General features: G+C 38.6%; 1 protein-coding gene across 1 annotated transcript in view; it reads right to left on the reverse strand.

Annotated features, from left to right (window-relative positions):
* Positions 1-16353: 16353 nt before the first annotated feature.
* Positions 16354-22038, reverse strand: part of OMA1 (OMA1 zinc metallopeptidase) — a gene marked incomplete at both ends in the record, with an annotated part of 59946 nt that continues 54261 nt past the window's right edge. The window contains one exon of the mRNA XM_080692811.1: positions 16354-16566. Coding sequence (XP_080548937.1) covers positions 16354-16566 — 213 coding nt within the window. The remainder of the gene's footprint in view (positions 16567-22038) is intronic.

The raw sequence follows: 22038 nt of genomic DNA on the forward strand, positions 1-22038 counted from the left end.
AAAAAGCATTCGACAAAATCCAACACCCATTTATGTTAAAAACACTGCAAAAAATTGGGATAGAAGGAAAGTACTTCAACATCATTAAGGCAATATACTGCAAACCCAAAGCCAACATTATATTGAATGGGGAAAAACTGCAAGAATTTCCGCTACAGTCAGGAACAAGACAAGGATGCCCACTATCACCACTCCTTTTCAATATAGTCCTTGAGACTCTTGCTGCAGCAATCAGACAAGAGAAGGAAATCAAAGGAATTCACATAGGAAGAGAGGAATTAAAATTATCCTTATTCGCAGATGACATGATCCTTTATCTGGAAGACCCAAAGAACTCAACCAAAAGACTTCTGGACCTGATTGACAAATTCAGCAAAGTCGCAGGTTACAAAATCAACCTAAAGAAATCAGTGGCTTTTCTTTATGCCAACAACGAATCCACAATGAAAGAAATAAAAACAACAATTCCATTCACTATAACCTCAAAACCAATAAAATACCTAGGAATAAACCTAACCCAAGATGTAAAAGACCTCTACAACAAAAACTATAAAACATTAAAGAAAGAAATTGAAGAAGACCTTGGAAGATGGAAAGATCTCCCGTGCTCATGGATAGGCAGAATAAATATCATCAAAATGGCCATTCTGCCAAAACTGATCTATAGGTTCAATGCAATTCCCATTAAAATACCAGTGACATTCTTCAGAGACCTAGAAAAATCAATCATGAATTTCATATGGAGAAAGAAAAGACCTAGAATAGCCAAAGCAATTCTCAATACCAAGAAACACGCAGGAGGCATTACAATCCCAGACTTCAAACTATACTATAGAGCAATAGTAGTAAAAACAGCATGGTACTGGCACAAAAACAGATATACTGACCAGTGGATTAGAATAGAAGATACAGAAACAAACCCACACATCTTTAGTCAATTAATCTTTGACAAAGGGGCCAAACACATACGCTGGAGAAAAGACAGCCTTTTCAACAAGTGGTGCTGGGAGAACTGGCTAACCATTTGTAAAAAGATGAATCTAAACCCCTATATCTCACCAAACACAGGAATCAACTCAAGATGGATCAAAGACTTAGAAATTAGACCTGAGACTGTGAAGCTAGTAGAGGAAAGCATAGGTTCAACACTACAACATATTGGCACAGGCAGTAACTTTCTCAACAAAACCTCCAAAGCTCAGGAAATTAAAGCAAGAATAAACAAGTGGGATAACATCAAACTAAAAAGTTTCTTCTCATCAAAGGAAACTATCAATAACCTAAAGAGGAAGCCTACAGAATGGGAAAGGATCTTTACCAGCCACCATTCTGATAGGGGGCTAATATCCAGAGTATACAAAGAGCTCAAAAGACTCTACACTAGCAAAACAAACAACCCAATCAAGAAATGGGCAAATGAACTAAATAGACACTTCACAAAAGAAGAGACACAAAGGGCTAATAGATACATGAAAAGATGTTCTTCATCACTGGCCATCAGGGAGATGCAAATCAAAACTACACTGAGATTCCATCTAACCCCAGTCAGAGTAGCAAGCATAAAGAAATCAAATAACAACAAATGCTGGCGAGGATGTGGGGAAAGAGGAACTCTTTTACACTGTTGGTGGGAATGTAAACTAGTTCAACCACTATGGAGATCTGTGTGGAGATTCCTAAGAAAGGTGGGAATAGATCCACCATATGACCCAGCTATACCACTCCTGGGTATCTTTCCAAAGGAGTTGAATTCAGAGAACTACAGCAACATATGCATACCTATGTTCATAGCAGCACAATTTGTAATAGCCAAAATATGGAACCAACCCAGATCACCATCAACAGATGAATGGATAGCAAAACTATGGGAAATACACACAATGGAATTCTATTCAGCCATAAAGAAGAACAAAATTATATCATTTGAAAGAAGATGGAAAGCCCTGGAGAACATTATGTTAAGTGAGATCAGCCAAGCACAGAAGAAGAAGATACATATGTTTCCTCTAATATGCCCAAACTAGGAAACACAAAGAATACCAGAGGGACTCCAGATATTGAAGGGGAAATACTAGCTAAGTTTGGGTGGTAAGATAGGAGAGGAGGAAGGCCGGTCTCGATTAATAAGGGTCTACACTTGAACATGTGTAAAATTATGAATAAGACATGGTTAACCTGGACAACCATTGGTGTGTGTGGGGGGGGAAATGTGGGCGGGGGGGGGAGGGCACCAAATATAGTGTAAATGTATACTATTTATGTTCAATAAAAAAATTGTTATATAAAAAAAAAAAGAATATTCTACCCATACTACAGCAGAGTTCACATTTTTCTCAGCTGCTCACAGAACTTTCTCCAAAACAGATCAAATCCTGGGCCACAAAGTGAACACTAGCAAATTCAAAATATGTGACATACTTCCCTGTGTCTTTTCAGATCATAACAGAATGAAACTAAAAATCAACTATAAGAACATCCAGAGAAACCACATAAATATGTGGAGACTGAACACCACACTGCTGAATGAAGAAGGGGTCATAGAAGAAGTAAGAGATGAAATCAAGAAATTGCTAGAAACAAATGAAAATAGAGATATAACATATCAAAACCTCTGGGATACTTTGAAGGCAGTATTAAAAGTAAATTAATAGCACTTAGTGCTCGTACAAGAAGAACAGAAAATCTCCAAACAAATAACCTAATGATACACCTTACAGCTCTTGAGAAACAAGAACAGTCTAAGCTCAAAGCCAGCAGAAACAGGAAATTATTAAAATCAGAGCAGAAATCAATGAAGCAGAGAATAAAAAAAAATACAGAAAATCAGCAAAACCAAAAGCTAGTTTTCAAAAATAATTAAAAATATAGATAAACCACTAACTAATGTAAACCAAAAAAGAGAATCAGCCCAAATTATGAAGATAAGAAATAAAAAAGGAGATATCACTACTGACAGGATAGGAATCCAGAGGATTATTAGAAATTACTTTGAAAACTGTACTCCAACAAAATGGAAAATCTGGAAGAAATTGACAAATTTCTAAATAAATACAACCTTCCTAAACTGAGTCAAGAAAATATTGAAAATTTATACCAACCAATAGCAATCAAAGAGATTGAAGCAGCAATATACAGCCTACTGTAGAAGAAAAGCCCAGGAACAGATGGTTTCCCAAGTGGATTTTATAAAACCTTTATAGACGAGCTAATTTCAATACTCCTCAATCTATATTGTGAAATAGAAAAGAAATGGACTCTCCCAAATATGTTCTAAGAAACCAACATCACATTAGTACCAAAACCAAATAAAGACAGCTTTAAAAAGGAAAACTACAGGCTAATAACTTTGAGGAAATTGGATGCAAAACTGCTAAACAAAATACTAACAACACACATTCAAAACCACATCAAGAAAATCATACACTATGCCCAGGTAGGGTTTATCCCAGGGATGCAAGGCTGGTTCAACATACAAAATTCAGCTCATGTAATTCATCACATAAGCAAAACCAAAGAAAAAAGTCATATGATCATTTCAATAGATGCTAAAAATCACTTAATACTTAGGAATAAACTTAGCCAAGGAAGTAAAAGACCTTTACAAAGAAAATTGTAAAACACTGAAAAACTAAATCGAAGAAGACCTTAGACGATGGAAATGTCTTCCATGTTCATGGATAGGCAAAGTAAATATCATCAAAATGGCTATACTTCCAAAAGTGATCTACAGGTTCAATGCAATACCTATTAAATTGCCAAGGTTGTTCCTCACAGACATAGAAAAATCAGTCCTTAAATTCATTTGGAACAATAAGAAACCCAGAATAGTCAAAGTAGTTCTCAACAGCAAAAACCATGCAAGAGGAATCACAATACCTGACTTTAAAGTATACTACAAAGCCATAGTAATAAAAACAGTATTGTACTGGCACAAAAACAGATACATAGACCAACAGGACAGAATAGAAGAATCAGAAAGAAATCTGCACACTTAGAGCCAATTTATTTTTTACAAAGGGACCAAAGCATACACTGAAAAATATATAGCCTGTTCAACAAATGGTGTTGGCAAAACTGGTTACCACATGCAGAGAAATGAAAATGAACCCTATTTTCTCACCCTGCATAAGAGTCAATTCAAGATGGATCAAAGAATTGGAAATTAGAACAGAGAGCTTGAGGCTCCTTGAAGAGGACATAGGTCCAACACTGCAACACATAGGCACAGATAAAAACTTTCTCAAATCAATACATGGGATTTCATTAAACTGAAGAGCTTCTATACAGCAAAGGAAACTATCAAGAAGCTCCACCAAGAGCCAACATATTGGGAGAAGATTTTTGCCAATTACTCCTTTGATAAAAGACTAATATCAAGAATATACAGAACTCAAGAAACTCAGCACTAAGAAAACAAATAACCCAATTAAAAAATGGGCAAGTGAACTAAAGAGATAGTTCATGAATGAAGAAATTCAAATGACCAATACATGCATGAAAAAATGCACAATATCACTAGCAATCAGAGAGATACAAATCAAAACTACCCTGAGATTTCACCTAAGTCCAACTAGAATGGTAATCATTCAAAATACAAACAACAACAAATGCTGGTCAGGATGTGGAAAATGGGAACTCTAATACATTGTTGGTGGGATTGCAAATCAGTGCAACCACTTTGGAAAACAGTATGGAGGATCCTCAGAAGAATGGGAATGAACTTACCATATGATCCAGCAATACCACTTGTGGGTATCTACCCAAAAGAATGGAAACCAAACTACCAAACTAATGCATACATATCTATGTTCATAGCTTCACAATTCACAATTGCCAAACTATGGAATCAGCCAAGATGTCTATCAACAGATGAAAGTATTACAAAACTATGGGATATATACATAATGGAATTTTACTCAGCCATAAAGTAAAACACAATTACATTATTTATAGGGAAATGGATGGAACTGGAGGGCATTATGCTGAGTGAGATTAGTCAGTCACAAAAAATAAGAAATTTTATGCTCTTCCTAATATGCAGAAGCTAGGAAAAAATGCATCATAGGAGGAACTGTAGATGAAGGAAATACTATAGATGAGCAAATAAGGTGACCTAACTGAGGACATGGAGGGGTGGAAGAGGGAAATTTTCTAATGCATATGATGTACTTTAACAAATATATTGATGTCAGTCACTAAGCCAAACATGAGAAGGAGGGAGGGGGGAATGGGGTGGAAATTGGGTAAGGGCTAATTGGGTGATATGTGCATGTATGTCTCCACTATCTTGTACCCCATTAGGATATATGACTACAATATACCAATAAAAATTTTAAAAATAAAAACAAAATAACATAAAATAAAGAGCAAAATCATCAGACCCATTTCCTTTGAGCATGGGTGCCCAAAACATCATCACATCATCAGACTTTGCTAAGGTATCAACTTCTTTTTCACCTATTTGTTTGGGCCTATTCATTCTATTTCAGAAAACATAGAACATTTGCCTCTCACTTGTGGATCTTTGTCATCTCTGCCTTAGAGCTTGACTTTCCTCTCCATCAATGCTGACAGATGATTGTCTCATCTTTGCTTAAACAGTTCCAGTGATGGAGAGCTCCATGTTTCGTCAAACTCTCTAGTGTTGAGAGCCCTTCTTATTTGATTGGGCCAGCATAGTGCATCTAAGATGTAATTCCCCTGGGCCTCACACTTGGCCCCTGACAAAACTGGCAGAAGAATCTTGGGCTCTGGCAGATTTGGTTTGAAGCCCACCTACTCACTAGCTATGTGACCTATGAAAAGTGACTTAACCATCCTAAGTTCTCATCTGTAAAATGGACCAAGAGTATTTTATTAGTAGAAACCCTTGATACACATAAGAGAATAACCACTTAATAGGGGAATAAATAATAGACATCTAATATCTCACTTCTCAAAATGTTTCAAGGGAGGAAGAGCCAATGCATTTGGCCCAGCAACTCAATAATACTGGGGTTCTGAAGAAGTGTCTCCAGAACTCTCTGGGCCTTCACAGCTTGACACACTAATTACAAGGCAGGGATGGAAGACCCAGGTACAGACAACAAACAAAAAGACTCTTGGGCTTTGGACCCAAATAAAAGCACCCTTTCCCACAGGTTCTCTTAAAAGGAATAAAAACACTTTCCATCCCTGGAAAACATTTGCTTAACTTGATTTATCACCGCTAATATGTGGTCACAAACCTGTTCTTAGTCCAGTCACTGGCTAGTGAGTATCATTACAGGGCACACTGTCACTGGGGCAAAATAAGTTGTGCCATAAAGGAAGAGGAAGAATGACTATTGGTTGGGAAACAGCAGTATTTTAGCCTCTAAAGTTCGATAACATATGCAGTATTTAGTAGTCTATAGGACATTTTGCTTTTAGCATTTAGTAGAGTCTATAGCATATTTTGCTTTGTGTTAACTATTACTGTTGCCTACTACCATTATAAATGTTAAAAAAAAAGTAACCAATGTCCCTCTGACCACCTCTTCTCTCACCTACAACTTCTGTTCTTTCTAGTGATGTTCTAGATGAACATGCTCCAACAGAGAAATAATAAAAGCACCACAGATAGGGCTGCCATGAGTTGCTATGCACGTCATAGTCTGGGTGAATGACGCCTTCTGGAAGTTTTCAGAGTACAATTTGTGTAGCCATTAGCTTCATTCTTGAGCAGTTCTGTGTCATCTGTCTTTACTACTTCTTTAAGAAGTGGTCATTTCCTAACTTTGGCATATAACAGCCGATTATTACATATTGTTAATCTAGAGAAGAAAATAAAACTTTTTAAAAATCTTTCTTATATTTGTCCTTTGTAGTTCTCTGCCTTGCAGAAGAAATCTCTTAAATAGAGATCTGGCAAGTAGTGAATCTCTTCTCAGGCTTTGGCTCCAAACTTCCTTTTGTAAATCATCTTTCAAACTAGGTGGTGTACAAGCCATAAGGTGAGGGGGAAAGAGCACTAGCAAGTAATGGTTCACTCATTGTGCACCAGGCACCTACATGCATAGACCTACCACCTTCCCAAGGATGCTCTGGGGGGTCAAGTATTACAAAATGTTTGGTAGGAGAGAAAGCAGTCCCAGGAAAGCAAAATCATTTTCTAAGGTCTGTCTAATTCAAAAGACATTGTGCTATGTCACACTGTATGTTCACACACTAAAACAAGCCAAGCTACCAAGGTTTGGTGCCTCCCAAAGGTTACATTAGGGGCCCAGGAGCATGGAAGGCTGATGAAACCTTAACTATGTGGTTGAGTGAAAGTAACTCAAAACTCTGGGCTCTGGACTCTTCATTCATAAAATGAGACACTTGTATCACAGAAGTTCCAGAGTCAAACCAGCTTTGCATGTCAGGTGTGTTCAGGACTTGATTTGTAAGTGGTCGCATTAATGAATGGCAGCCATTATTATTACTCTCCCGACCCTACAGAGTCCCAGGGATCCCATCCCCAGGGCAATCCAACCACGGGGTTCATCCTCTGAGGAGTGAGCTTTCATGCTGCTTAATAGGCTTCCCCAACCTGGCTTGTCTTCCCAGCCTGTGTTTCCTTTGCATTTCCACTCCAGCGGATTTCTGTGTTCTGGACGAGGCCACAGAGTGTTATCTGCAATCTGTTCTGGCTGTTAAATAAACTTCTCCTGCTCCTAGACAAGCTGTCACATGTATATAAGTACCACTTTATGCCTGGACTATGATTTCCAAGTCAAAACTTCCACTTCATGTTGGCTATTAGGGTGGCTCTGGTTCCAGAGCCTATGAATCATGGATACTAGCTCAAACTGTGAGGCTGCTCTGGGGACAGATTGTGAAGCCTGGCAAAGAGTGAGTAGCTATTAAACCTGAGCATGTTTATGGCTACTCTGTACATTATAGAGGACCACCTTCTGTGTCATCATTAGAAGAGGTGGTGCTGTGAGGGAACAAAAAACAACATGCATGCAATACTGCAGTTTACAAAGTCCATTTCTGTCTGAAAGTTGACTTGTTACTTCCTCAAAACCACCCTAAGATTCTTAAAATCACTTGATGTGTAACCAAGGGCCAGTTAATTCACCTTTCTGAACTTATGTCTCCATATACAACATGGGATGAATGGGGAATATAATAATGTTTGATAGCTAACTTCACAGTTTAGGTTCCCCCAAAGCAGGTCCCAAGACAGGCAGGATAGTAGGGCACACAGGGTCTAGGTGACTTAGATGCTAATCCAGGAAGCACTTGTAAGAAGGTGAGGATGAGCCAAGAAAGGGAGGAGATACAATGAAGAGTACACAGGCCAGTGAATTAAAGCTTTGGTCACTGGGCTCAGCCCCCCAGGAATCCTCTGACAAACAGGATAGGGAGGTCCTTGTCTATTGACTCTTATCCCCAAGAGCTGGGGCATGCTTTTGGGAACATGAACTCCACCCCATTTATAGCTGCCCCTAACCCCAGGGAAAAGAACAAGAGACACCCACATCCCCTACCCCAGAGTTGCAGGTGAGCTTATGCAGCCAAAAGAAGATGGGTATGGCTTCTCCAGCCATCTTCACACTAACTCTGAATGTTAACCAACTCTGACCCTTATTCTGACAGTGCTTACATGCTGGGCAATGCACCGAGTCCTGAGCATACTGGGGGTCCTCACAAAGGCCCACAAAGCATCTACTATGAATATCTTTATCTTCCAGGCAGAGAGCTGGGTCCTAAAGAGTAAAGTGACCTACTCAGAACTGTCCAGCCTCAAACCCAGAGGCAGAGCTCAGGAGCTCTATCTGACAGCAGAGGCTAAGCTCTGAAGGGCAAGACTTTAGAGCAACCCTGAAAAGGGAATTGGCCCATCTGGTGAAACTAGTGAGACACATTGTGAGAGATTTTCTGGCACATTAATAGGCAGTAACTATTACTATAGTTGCTCTAGTATAAAAAACAAGTACTGAGAAGTGCTTTAAACTGTGGGAAAAGAAGGTAATGACATTACTCCTACCTGAAGTACTCCCAGGCCAGCAGCTTATGATTGACGGGCTTCCAGCACAGCATGGTGGGTGCAAGGATAGAGCTCTTTCCATCTCCATATCAGATGCATGTGGAGAAGCTGAGGTTCTGAGAATCAGAGGAACTTGTTCCCTCACAAGCTAATAAGGAAGGCAGGATCTGAATCCACAGTTTCTGACCTCAAATCCTCAAGAGTTGCTTCCTAAAAGTTCTAGTAAGAACAGGAATTAGTTCATTGTGATTAGTTCAAGTCTAAGCTAATTGCCCAAATGACTTTGGATAGCCACTAGGATCAAATAAGTCTTTAATTTCAGAGGAACACAAGTACTATGGAGAAAAAATGAAGCAGGTGATATAGGGCTAGTGAATTACTAAAGTGGGTAATACTGATGCGCCAGGAGTGTCATGGTAGAGATGAGGTTACCAACCCTTGGGCACTGGGAGATGATGTAGAACTACTACTCCCAGTACATAAGTAAAATTTTTCCTTTGTTATGCTAGTAAATAAAGTATCTCAAACATTCAAATGGTTACTATTACTTGCTTGTTTGCACTCATTCATTCATACTTCCATTCATTAATTATTTCAACCTGTTGGGTTAAATTCATAATGCACGTATTATGTGCCAATATGTGTATTGAGGTCTGGGGTGATTTTTCAGTTAGGTGATTGGCTTGTTGCTCATAAAGTTGCTGTTAAGAAACACAACCCTGGACAGTTTCAGGGATTATGAAGCAGAAGAGCTCTGGGCACAAGAACAAAGCAAGGGCCCCATATAGATGAGCTTCTTGTTGCCCTGCCAATTGCTTTCAGTTTCTATTTGTGAAAGTATGGTAATGACAGTTAATGCTTCTGAGTATCATTGATGTGGACTATCTATGTGATCTTGGTCAGGTTGTACTATCCGATGAAATCCCCCTTTTGTTCTAACCTATAAATTGGGAGACTAAACCATGCCTTGCAGGGTTGCTATGAAGATAATGGTTGTAAGATATTGCCCTTAGTAGGACTCAATAAACATTAGTTTTCATTCCCCTAGCCCATCATTTGGAGATTGGATGGGTGATTCTAGGAAAATACTTCTTTATATTTAAGAATCTAAATGTAAAAATTGTTGAATGTTTTCCATTGCTGTGACAAAATGTCTGAGAATATCAACTTAAAGGAGGAAACATTTATTTTGACTCCTGGATTCAGTCCATGGTCACTTGTTTCTAGTGTTCTGGGCCTGTGGGGAGGCAGAACATCATGGTAGGGAGCACATGGTGAAGCAAAGCTACTTACTTCGTGGTGGCAAGGAGAAAGAGAGGGAGAGAGGGAGGGAGGGAGGGAGAGAGGAGAGGAGAGGAGAGGAGAGGAGAGGAGAGGAGAGGAGAGGAGAGGACAAGAGAGGAGAGGAGAGGAGAGGAGAGGAGAGGAGAGGAGAGGAGAGGAGAGGACAAGAGAGGAGAGGAGAGGAGAGGAGAGGAGAGGAGAGGAGAGGAGAGGAGAGGAGAGGAGAGGAGAGGAAGGGAGGGGAGGGGAGAGGAGGGGAGAGGAGAGGAGAGAGAGAGAGATTAGGAAAAAAAGGATCTGGGGACAAAATATACCCTTCAAGAACATTTCTCTCATGATTCCTCCAAGTAGGCCCCACCTCCTAAAGTTTCTGCCACCTCCAATAATCTATTAAGCTATGAATCCATCAGTGGATTAATCCAGTGATGTGGGTAAAGTCCTCATGATAAAATCACTTCTCAAAGGCCCCACCCACCTCTGATATTGCTGCATCAAACCTTCAGTATATGAGCTTTGGGGAGACATTTCATATCCAAACCCTAACAAGGAAATCGGGAGCTCTCTCCAAACCAGGGCAGCACCATCAGTTCTGAGCTCTAAGTGATCAAGTCAATGGCTTCTGGAAATGATTTCTCTTAACCAATAATGCTAACATATAAGAATCAGCATGAGCATAGCCCTGTGGATTTTGTACAAAGCATATATCTGTTACTCGATTTAAAACCCACAATAACCCTGGTAAGTAGGCAGGGCAAATGTTACTAGCCCATTGTTCCAAAGCAAAAATAAGACCAGTTATGTTGCCCTTGGTTCTTTCACAGCTACATCAAAGAGGAGTGATTTTGGAAAAATTAAATTCAATGCTTCTGAGCAAAAATCAGTTACTTTACAAAATAAATCCTTAAACATAGAACAAGAGAATACTCAAGCAGACTATCCATCATCTCTAACCTACAAATATATGGTCATACTTTGGATCTATTGAACAAATTAATACATTTTAATTGTACTTTTAATTTGTATTCTGAAGGAGTGGGGGGAACAAAACTAATTCCACACCAGTACAGCCCTAGATGAGGTTTCAGGGCCCTTGTGGTCTGTGAAGATGGTATCAGGAATCTGCCAGCTATGCTTAATATTTCCAAGAGCCCAAAAAAAGTTTTATATTTTCTCTCACATAATTAGGCCATCTAAACAATTTAAAACCACAAATTTTTGCTCTTTTGGCTGAGATTATGGTAATGCCCGAGGGCACATGGTGGTCAGAGGCCCTGGTTGGCGTCTGATAATACTGTAGATATTCTGAGAGCTGGAAACAGGACTGCACTACACCTTCTCCCCTTTTCCCCAACAGTCTCAGCTTCTAAACAGCCAGAGAAGGAGAGATCTGGTCATGAGTCCAGATGTTCCAAGCCCTGAGACACAGACTGTGGGGTAAGACTACTCACAGACAAAGCCAAGAAAAGGAGACCTTGGAGACCTCTGCCAAACATTTTTGGTGGAAGTTAAGAGACAGGTGTAGAAGGGCAAAATACTGAGGCTTACTTCTAGAAAAGAATGAGGGATATTTCTCAACACAGATTAAAGAACTCTCTAGGTCCTAAGAAAAATACACTGAGGTGATTAGCAAAAATTCCACTCTTTTTTATGTATGAACATGCTTCAATTTGGTATCTGACCACCTGTTATAGAGTATTAAAAATGGATGCTTCTAATAATGAAATTCTACTCAGCAATAAAGAACAAAATTACGTCATTTGCAGGAAAATAGATGGATCTGGAGAATATTATGTTGAGATTAGTTGATCACAGGAAGTGAAGGGTCATGTTTTCTCTCATATGCAAAAGCTAGGGAGTAAACACAATACAAGAGGGACTTTATATAAAGTAGAAAAAAACCCAGTGGAGTGATGGAGAAGGTCTAGGGAGGGTGGTAGTGGTGCCAAAAGAGAGAATTAATGGAAGAAATAATTCCATGGATGTTATATGCATGTGTGAAATTATCAATGCCAATCTCAACATCATATATGGGGAGGGAGAGGGAGGGGGAAAGGGGGGGAGGAGAAGTTCACCAAGTGTTGTGCGCATGTATGTCCCTATCTCTCTGAACTACATTATGATGTGAGGCTACAGTGCACCAGTGGAAGCATATTTTTTAAAATGAGTCTTTTTAAATAAGGGAAAAGCTATTGGCCCTGCTATTCACAAGTGAGGGGTAAAGGGCAACACTCACTTTCCTTACCTTTGTGAGATTTTCCAACTGAAGTGGCAGCAGATGGATGAGAAGCACAGACTTTGGAGTCAGGTGTTTGAATCTCAGTTCTGCCATTAAAAGCCAAGTAGTGCCAGACACACATTGTTTAATATCTTTGAGCTTCAGTTTCCAGATAAAAAATGGAGATAATATTTGCTTCTCCAAAGAATGTGGTATTGCAGAAAGAACACAGGGTTACAAATCAGTGAGCCCTTTAGTTCCAATCCCAGTTCAGCCATTCATGTGAAATGCACACTTAGATAACTTGCCTAATCCCTTTAAGCTTCAGTTTTCTTTCTTATGAGTAAATAACCATCCATCTTTCCAATCTCATCAGTTGGTTTTTAAGGATATAACCCAGGTAAAAACAAAATCTTGTAGTATGATAAAGCAAATATACTAATAACAAATTTACTATTAGTAATGTGAAACATTAATTTTTCTAAGATTGTCAATTTTTTTTAAGAATTCTCTTTGCCTGCTGAAAGAGGATAAACATAATAGTTTTCTTTTTCTTTCTTTCTTTTTTTTTTTCTTTAAAGAAGTCTTTTTGGTACCGGAGATTGAACCCAGGAGCATTCTACCTTGGAGCTATACCACCAGCCCTTTTTACTTTTTATTTCGAAACAGGGTGTTTCTAAGTTACTCCACACTGCCTTTGAACCTGTGATCTTATCTCTGCCTCCCAAGTACTGGGGTTCTGGGCATGCACTACTGTGCCCAGCTATGTAATAAGTTTTAATTCCAGTCCCGCCATTTATTCTGTGGTGTATGAACCCACCACACGGTGGCTGTTCTGTTTAGATGGTATTGACTATGCCCAGCCCCAGCTTCAAGGTTGGATCCTGATAGGACTAAGCTGATCAGGATAATCTACCCCTTGCCATGGTGACTGCTTCAGGGTTGCAGTTCCAGTATTGAAGGCTTTGCTGCAATCGTTATAAGACGAGTTACTCTTCCTACTTGGATATGAATGGAACCTGTAACCATGGGAACTGCTGGCAGCCATCTTGATAAAATCAGGAAAGAGTGAAGCCAGAGCTGAACAAAGTCACAAAGAAAAAGAGCCAGTGCTTTGATGATGTCATGATCTTCTGTATTACATAGTGCCCAAAGTTAGTATACCTCTGGGGTTTTCTGTTAGGTGAGGTGATAAATTTTCTTGAGTTCAAATTGGTTTTTCTGTTCTTACAAATAATGTTTCTTCTTTGTCTTTTGATAGTTTAACCTTGAACAAATTTCATTACCTCTCTAAACTTCAGTTTTTGGTCTATAATGGAGGATAGTATAATAGCTACCATTTATAGGGCTACTGTGAGGTTAAATAGTGCTCAAAAAGTGCTTAGCATAATACTCAGTATGAAGTAAGCATTCAATAAAAATGGCAACTATTTTAACATGTTCAAAGCTCTAGACTTTGTGCTAACTGCTGCAAGTACATCACTCCACTTAGGATGAGGATTCACTATTTCCATTTATAAATGAAGAAATAAGGGTTAGAAAGTAAGTGACTTGTCCAGGGCCCCATATCTACCAAGAGGCCAAGACTTCACAAAGTATGATTGTTTCTTTGTTTTCTTTATCCTTTGATCAGATGATTGGTGTTGGGTATTCAGTGGCAGTGAAATGTTAATTGAATGCTCACAATGTGCCAAGAATTACTGGATATTAGATATAGCAGTAAATATACACATCTTCTATAGTTTTAGAGGACACATTCTCACAACTATCTGAATTATAAAAGAGATTTGGTTAAGTTTGTATGTTAAATTTATTATCCTGAGGCAACTAGCCAACATCTAAATCCTCTCAGACAACATAAAAATCTGCAACTAAATGCAAAACATAGAGATGTTTCCATATAACTCTTAAAATATAAATATACATCTTATATTCTAATTGGTATTTTTTCCTAAAATCTCATTTATCTTTAGTTGATTCTATGGGTTAAAAATCATTCATATTCACTGTAAATATATTGTCTCTACTCTCTCTGAAATGGTGTCAACTTGTACATGTTTTCTATAAGTCTGAACAACACAATCAGATGTGACAACAGGATGGAGGGGAAGATAGACGAGGGTCTTCATTAAGCTACTTTCTTAGGAAATCAAATGGTGTGTTTTACTGTTTACCTCGAGGTGACATTCTCCAATGTCTTTACATGTTATGGAGTGCCTCTTACAGAACTCCAATCACCAGGCAAGAATGACAGTACAGAGAACAGCTACTGTGAACCTCTCTATGTGCAGATCAAGAACTACCTTATCTGTTATATATAATAAACCCTGAAAAACATAAACAGGCTCTGGTCTTAAAAACTAGTCAAATATTTTGTCTGTCCAATAAATTGAACAGCAGCAGAAAATATCTCAAATGAGTCTGTACAGGCTTCCACGGGCAGGGAGGGGCCCACTCTGCTATTCTGTCTCATCCGAGACTTTTCATGTAGATTTTGATAGAAGGGTCTGAGAGGAAGACCTGGAAAATCATGCTACAGAAAATGCAAGCGGTCTCCAATTTTATAACTGTAAGAGGTTTACTTGTATTGAAGTAGGTAATATATGAGAAAGCTAACAAACATATGAGAATAGATTGCTTCTAATCTTTTGATAGCTTATTAAGATGACTAAGAGTAATGGAATATGAACAGATTGGTAGCCAGACAAATATATCTTTTGCTTTGTCTAAGTAAGAGACACTGAATATATTATTTAACTTCTCCAAGCCTGTTTCTCAGTGTAAAATTAAAATAAAACCTACTTCATAAAATAATGGAATAAATGAAATAAATGTAGGCCTAGCTCACAGTAGATACTGAATAAAAAATTTCTTTCCCCTTTAATTCTCTAAGAAAGCATTTAATATAATGTGTTTCAAGATAAACATCCTGCTTAGAAATATAACTTGAGTATCCCTAGACTTCACCGGTTTGGTAGAGAGAAAATATTGTATAAATAATAACTCCTATCTTAAAAACTTATTTCCATCTTTCTTTAATAGAGTAATGTTTTGGGTGGGCATTACTAAGGATGTGTCCTGTGATTCTTCTCTCACCTTCTGGTATCCTTGCTGACGTCCGCTAGTCAGAGGAATAAACTTGGAGACAACATCTCACTCCTGCCTCTCCTGGTGGTACCATTAAGGAGAACAGAGTGGTCGTCTCCTCTGAGAACCCCAAACTGTAATACTATTGAGGACACATGATGCCAGGACTTTCTCTGAGGCTTTACCAGAAAGGCACTGTGGCTGCATGAAAATGACCAACCCTCTCTCCTCATTTTGTCACTTGGGCTACAAACACCACTTCTTGAACCTATAAAAATGGCTTCACCAGCTCTTTCCCTCATCTTCCATTGATGGACCAGAAAATTCTCTAACCCAAAGTCTCCTTTCCATATGATTCCCCCTCCAATGAAAACTACTTCCTGAAGATAGGACTTTCCAGCTTCATCACCATGGCAGGGACTTTGAAATCCAGTTCAGGCTCAGCTGGAACCTTCTCTACAATAACAATACATGTTCAGATTCCTCACCCACCAAGAATCTGCCTTCCAAATCAAAGGCAAGTAGAAGAGAGAAAATCGTGTAATATAAATTTATTCTGTGACATTCCTTCATTAAATATATTTTAAATAGATTAAAATACATCAATATTTCATAAAAATAAACACCTGGAAGAATTTAGATAATACCTGTAATATACATGATTGGATCCTGAATATCTTTTTCATTCCAGACATTTTTTTAGAAAGTAACATAAAAATTATAATGATTGCTGTATTCTTCACATATCCTTAGTCTCATAAATCTTAATTCAATTGCCAGTTCTTTTCTCAACTATGTATGTTAACGGTATTTGCTCCTGCTTTTGAATGGGGAGAGAATCTGTTTTCTGTTTCTTAATAGTGATTTTTAGGTCTTCTTTCTCTACATCTTCAAGAAGTTGCTTCATGCTGAGTTTAAATAGTATACGAGGATCTGGTCCAGAAAGTGGTGGGCAGTTACATATCTCACGAATTTTGAGGGCCTACAAAGAAAAAACATAAGGAAACTCCTGATATATATTTTGCAAAATAACCAAATATAATAATATATTCTTTATTTTTAGGATAAAAGTTATCTTGGTTACAACATATAAAAGAGAACCACAGGTAAGTTCTTGGTAAATATCTCCTTTTTATGATTTGCTCAAATAGTAAAACAACAGAAATTGTATTTACAATTGCTCAAATGCTCTGGTGATGATAAACCAGTTTAGAGATATTTCTATGGGTTCAGCCAAACTCAAGTACACCCTGAGAACAACCACTCAGATCAACCAGGATCTGAAGACTCTCTTGAGAGATTCTTTTCACGAAAAGGAAAATAGTAGAATATACATGTTTGAGCATACTGAAAAAAAGATAGATACAACTGGGACAGCCTGGAGTGGAACTGATGCTAACAACCTAGAAAAGGAAACAAATCAAAATCATGACAATTTTAACTCCAGGAAAAATAAAATGCTGCAGGGGAAGGAAAAGTAATCATAGTATATACTATATGGTTCAGCTATAACTAATGCTTACAGTTTAAATACCAAATCTTAGCCCAGCACGGTGGCCAAACCTGTAAACCTGTAATCCCAGATATTCAGAAGGTTGAGGCCAGAAGATCACAGGTTTGAGGTCAGCCTGGGAATTTAGGGAGATACTGTTCAAAACAAACAGGACTACTGATAGAGCCCAGTGACAGAGCACCCCTGGGTTCAATATCCAGTACTGGAATAAAATTGACAATAAAAGTAAAACATCAAATCCTGGTCTAACCAAAATCACAATTTTGATTAAATAATTTAAAGAGTTATAGGACAGGGGGACGGGGGAGCTGAAAATATGTGCATGTATGTACAGGGTGTGACAGTGGTAAGGGGAGCCACTCTACTATAGTAGAAAATAAATAAAAGAAGGCCTAAAATGGAAAATTAGGAAATAGAAACATAAGCACGCTTTTTAGATATAGTAGAAAACTAAAAAAAAAATCTTGGAAAATAGTTACCAACAAAATTGAGGGTAGGATGAGAATTTTACTTTCACTAGCCTTAACTAGTTTCCTAACTCTAAAACGAGCATATGGATATTTGAGACATTAAAACTAAAATATTTTTAAAGAAAAGACTCTTAATATGTAGAGGAATTTTAAAGAAAAATATTTTGATTAAAAAATGAGATCAGTATTTTGGTAATTCTGACTTTCTGACAGGGACATTGTCTCAAGTAAAATAAGCAAAGTTCGGGAAAGGGGACCAAACCACTAAGTATTTGAGGGAATGGCAGAAATTTAGAGAGACTGGACAAATAAAATAATGACTTTGGGGGTGGGATGGAAGACCTGAGGGCACGAGAGGAGACCTAGAAACCGCGTGACAATGCTGGAGAAGAGCACTCCAAGAGGAAGCAACGCACGCAAGCAAAGGAGATGGGGATGTAGCTCGGGGTTGTGGGACAGTGAGAAGGTCACTACAGACAAGCAGAGCGGGACAGAGGGCAGAGCAGGTTGTGCAGGATCTCACAGCATAAATATATGGTTCTGAAAATCTTGAGGAAGATTTGTAGTAAATATGGAATTAGCCATCCTAAAGAATCCAACTATAAGTCGAGTGTTGGTGACACACGCTTGTAATCCCTGTGCTTGGGAGGCTGAGACAGGAGGATTGCGCAGGTTTGAAGCCAGCCTCGCTAGCTTAAGAGACTCTGTTTCCACATAAAAATATAAAATAGGTCTGGGAGTGTAGCCTGGAGGTAGAAGGGCTTCCGGGAACCCCAGTATCACCAAAAAAAAAAAAAAATTCAACTATAAGTGCTATAAGTGGGAGACACAGACACTGACTGTTTCCTTTGTGCTGTGCACTGTGTCAGGTACTTTACATTTGTTAACTGCTGTTACAACATGGATTATTTTCATATCCTGAGCCTAATGTAGAGTACTTGTCATAAAAGCATCTTATAAATGAGGGAGGCAATAAAGGAAAGAAGGTGATCAGATTTGACTGATGCAGTGCAGAAAGTGCATAGAGCCAAACCTTGAAGATACTATCACCCAATTTTGCATGTGAAGAAAACAGAAGGTTAGATGTCCTTCATCAAAGTTAGCTAAGTTGGTCAGAATTAGAAGCCAAGGCTCCTTAAACCACTGCTTTTTTTTTTTCTTTTCGTAAGATGACTTCCTATAAGCATCTTTTTCCCCCATTATCAACTACTAATTTTCCTACTGCCGATGTTTTATAAGGGAGTAGAAGTGCTATTGAATTCTACTGCCAATGTTTCTATTTTTAGCTTACTACTATATTGCTTATTTTTCCTATTATATATCACCCAGTCAACTTAAATATTCACTAAGCATCTCAGAAATTGCCACATACACTAGAAATACATCAGTGCACAGGAGCCTTACATTCTGGGGTAGAAGACAGACAGTGAACAAGTAAATAACACTTTAGTTATGCACATGAACAGAATGAATAGTGTATAAAGAAATAGACAGCATACTGGTGTCTCCCAGTACTTGGGAGACTGAGACAGGAGAATCACAGGTTCAAGGTCAGTTTCAGCAACTTAGTGAGACTCTCAGCAACATAGTAAGACCCTATTTCTAAATAAAAAGTCTGGGGTATCATTCAGAGGTAGAAATTCGCCCCTGAGATCAATGTCCAGTACCGAAGGAAGGAAGGAAGGAAGGAAGGAAGGAAGGAAGGAAAGGAGGAAGGACAGCATGGAAGAGAGGCCACCTGACACTGAAGGATCAGAGAAAGCCTTTCCAGGGAGGTGACAACTGTGTGAAGAACTGAAGGGAGGGTGTTCCAGGCAGAGAAATCAGCAAGCAGAGAAACTGCAAAGAAACAAGCTTGATGTAAAATACTAGAACCAAGGAAAACTGGGAAGAGCCACAGGTGATAAAGCTGGAAAGGTAGGCAGCGTTCAGATTCTGTGACTTGAAGACTGAGTAAGGAGTCTGGAGTTTTATTCTAGTTACAGGGGAAGCCTCTAGAAGGTTCGTTTGTTTATCTGTTTGTTTGATTTTTTTTCCTGGCACTGAAGATTGAACTCAAGGGTATTCTACCACCAAGATACACCTTCAGCCCTTCTTTCTTTTTCTTTCTTTCTTCCTTCCTTTCTTTCTTTCTCTCTCTCTCTCTCTCTCTCTCTCTCTCTCTCTCTCTCTCTCTCTCTCTTTCTTTCTTTCTTTCTTTCTTTCTGGTGGTACTGGGGTTCCTGGAAGCCCTTCTACCTCCGGGCTACACTCCCAGACCTATTTTTACATTTTTATTTGGAAACAGGGTCTCCTAAGCCAGCGCGCGCAGCTGGCTTTGAACTGCGTGATCCTCCTGTCTCTGCTCCCAAGCACGGGGATTACAAGCATGCGCCACCACACCCGGCCTTTATTTTTATTTTTGAAACAAGGTCTCGCTAGGCTGATGATGTTAGACTCACTACTTGCTGAGGCTTTCCTGGAACCTACATCCTCCTGTTTCAGCCTCCCAAATACTGGGATTACAAGTCTGTCCCACCATGCCCAGCTTTGGAAGTTTTAGGTAAGGTGATTACTTTAAAAGATCATTCTGGCTACATATTAAAAACAGGCTATCATGGGTTGAGGTGAAAAATGGAACAGAGCGACTAAAATATGAATTGACTTCAGTAACTGAGGTAGAAGTGATGGTGGCTTGCTCAGGGTAAAATGGCAGAGGTGAAAGATGGCAGGTTTCTAACAGAATTTCTAGTGGAGGAAGGCAAAGATAGGATGCAGAAGGGGAGGAAGAGAAACCAAACACAAGCCCTGTCTCCTCCTGTATGAATAGCTTTCCTTTTGTGATGACACCCATGAATTTGAGGACAATTTACCTGCTCACAGTAAACAATTACTATAATGTAGTACTATATAATTTTCTGATTAATGATGCCAAACCAACAATTCTTTTAAAGGTGTTTTTATCAAATTGTCAAAACAAAATCATTTATGTTACATGAAATGACATAAAATGAATCAGATACTTGAGATCTCTTTTTATATTTTGAGGGTAGAATTAATTACCTCCTGGAAAACTGTTCTCTGATCTTGTGAAAAATTCTTCAAAGTAAATCCTCATCAGGGCCAGTTGCCTTTATTTTTGTTCATTTGTTATGGTTCAATGGGTTTTGAATACAGATGTTTTTTTGGTTGGATTTTGGGGGTTATTTTTCTTAATGGCATTTGATTAATTTGCACTTTACCTCTTTCTAAATTAATTTCAAGAGGTTCATTCCAGTTTACAGTAGTTCCTACTTTTAACTGCAACTCCTCTGGCAATTCAAACATGCATATACACATATGAGTACACAAAATTACTTCTAATTTTGACCTGAACTATTAACTAACATCATCTAACTAAAAGTAACATTATTCTAAATATTTTTGTTTTAATGTTACTTTAATTCTTCTTCTGGTCCAATTTACATTTTATTCTGTTTCTTTGTTAGTTACTAGGGATTGAATCATGGGGCACTCTATCTCTATGCCACATACCCAGCCCTATTTTATTTTTACTTTGAAATAGGGTCTCATTAAGTTGCTGGGAATCTCACTGTATTGCTGAAGCTGGCCTCAAACCTATAACCCTTCTGTCTTAACCTCTCCGGAGTACTAGGATTACAGGCATGCACAACTGTACCAGGCTACATTTTTTATTCTTGTCTAAGAATTTATTTATTCTAGCTACATTTTTGTCTAACTGATCCAATGATTATCACTTCAACTACATTTCCCAGAGTATCAACTACTGTCATTCTACTTACTTATGCTTAATTTTAGTAACTGTATTCCTTTACTTGTACCACTTATTATGATTTTGTATTTTTCCCTTACTAATTAACAGAGACATTGACTTGATAAAATTTTTCTTTAAATATAGGTTTGGGGCCGGGCCTGGTGGCGCACGCTTGTAATCCCCACGCTTGGGAGGCAGAGACAGGAGGATCGCGCAAGTTCGAAGCCAGCCAGGTTCGCTGGCTTAGGAGACCCTGTTTCCAAATAAAAATGTAAAAATAGGTCTGGGAGTGTAGCCCGGAGGTAGAAGGGCTTCCAGGAACCCCAGTACCACCAAGAAAGAAAGAAAGAAAGAAAGAAAGAAAGAAAGAAAGAAAGAAAGAAAGAAAGAAAGGTAGGTAGGTAGGTTTGGTAGTAATGCATGAGAATATAACTACCTCATTATGGATCTGATTTTAAGATATTCTTACTTTTTATGGATTTCTTGTTTACCTGACAGCATTTATCTACTTTTATTTTTTATTTTTATTTTTTTTACTGTACTGGGGATAGAACCCAAGGCCATTCTACCTCCAAGCCACACCCCCAGCCCTATTTTTTTCTTCTTTTGAAACAGGGTCTCACTAAGTTGTGCAGGATCTAAGTAGCTGAGGCTGGCTGTGAACCCAGATCCTCCTGTCTTAGCCCCCCAAGTACTGGGATTATAAGCATGCACCAC

Source organism: Muscardinus avellanarius (assembly GCF_963383645.1).
Source record: "Muscardinus avellanarius genome assembly, chromosome: 3".
Taxonomy (NCBI): domain Eukaryota; kingdom Metazoa; phylum Chordata; class Mammalia; order Rodentia; family Gliridae; genus Muscardinus; species Muscardinus avellanarius.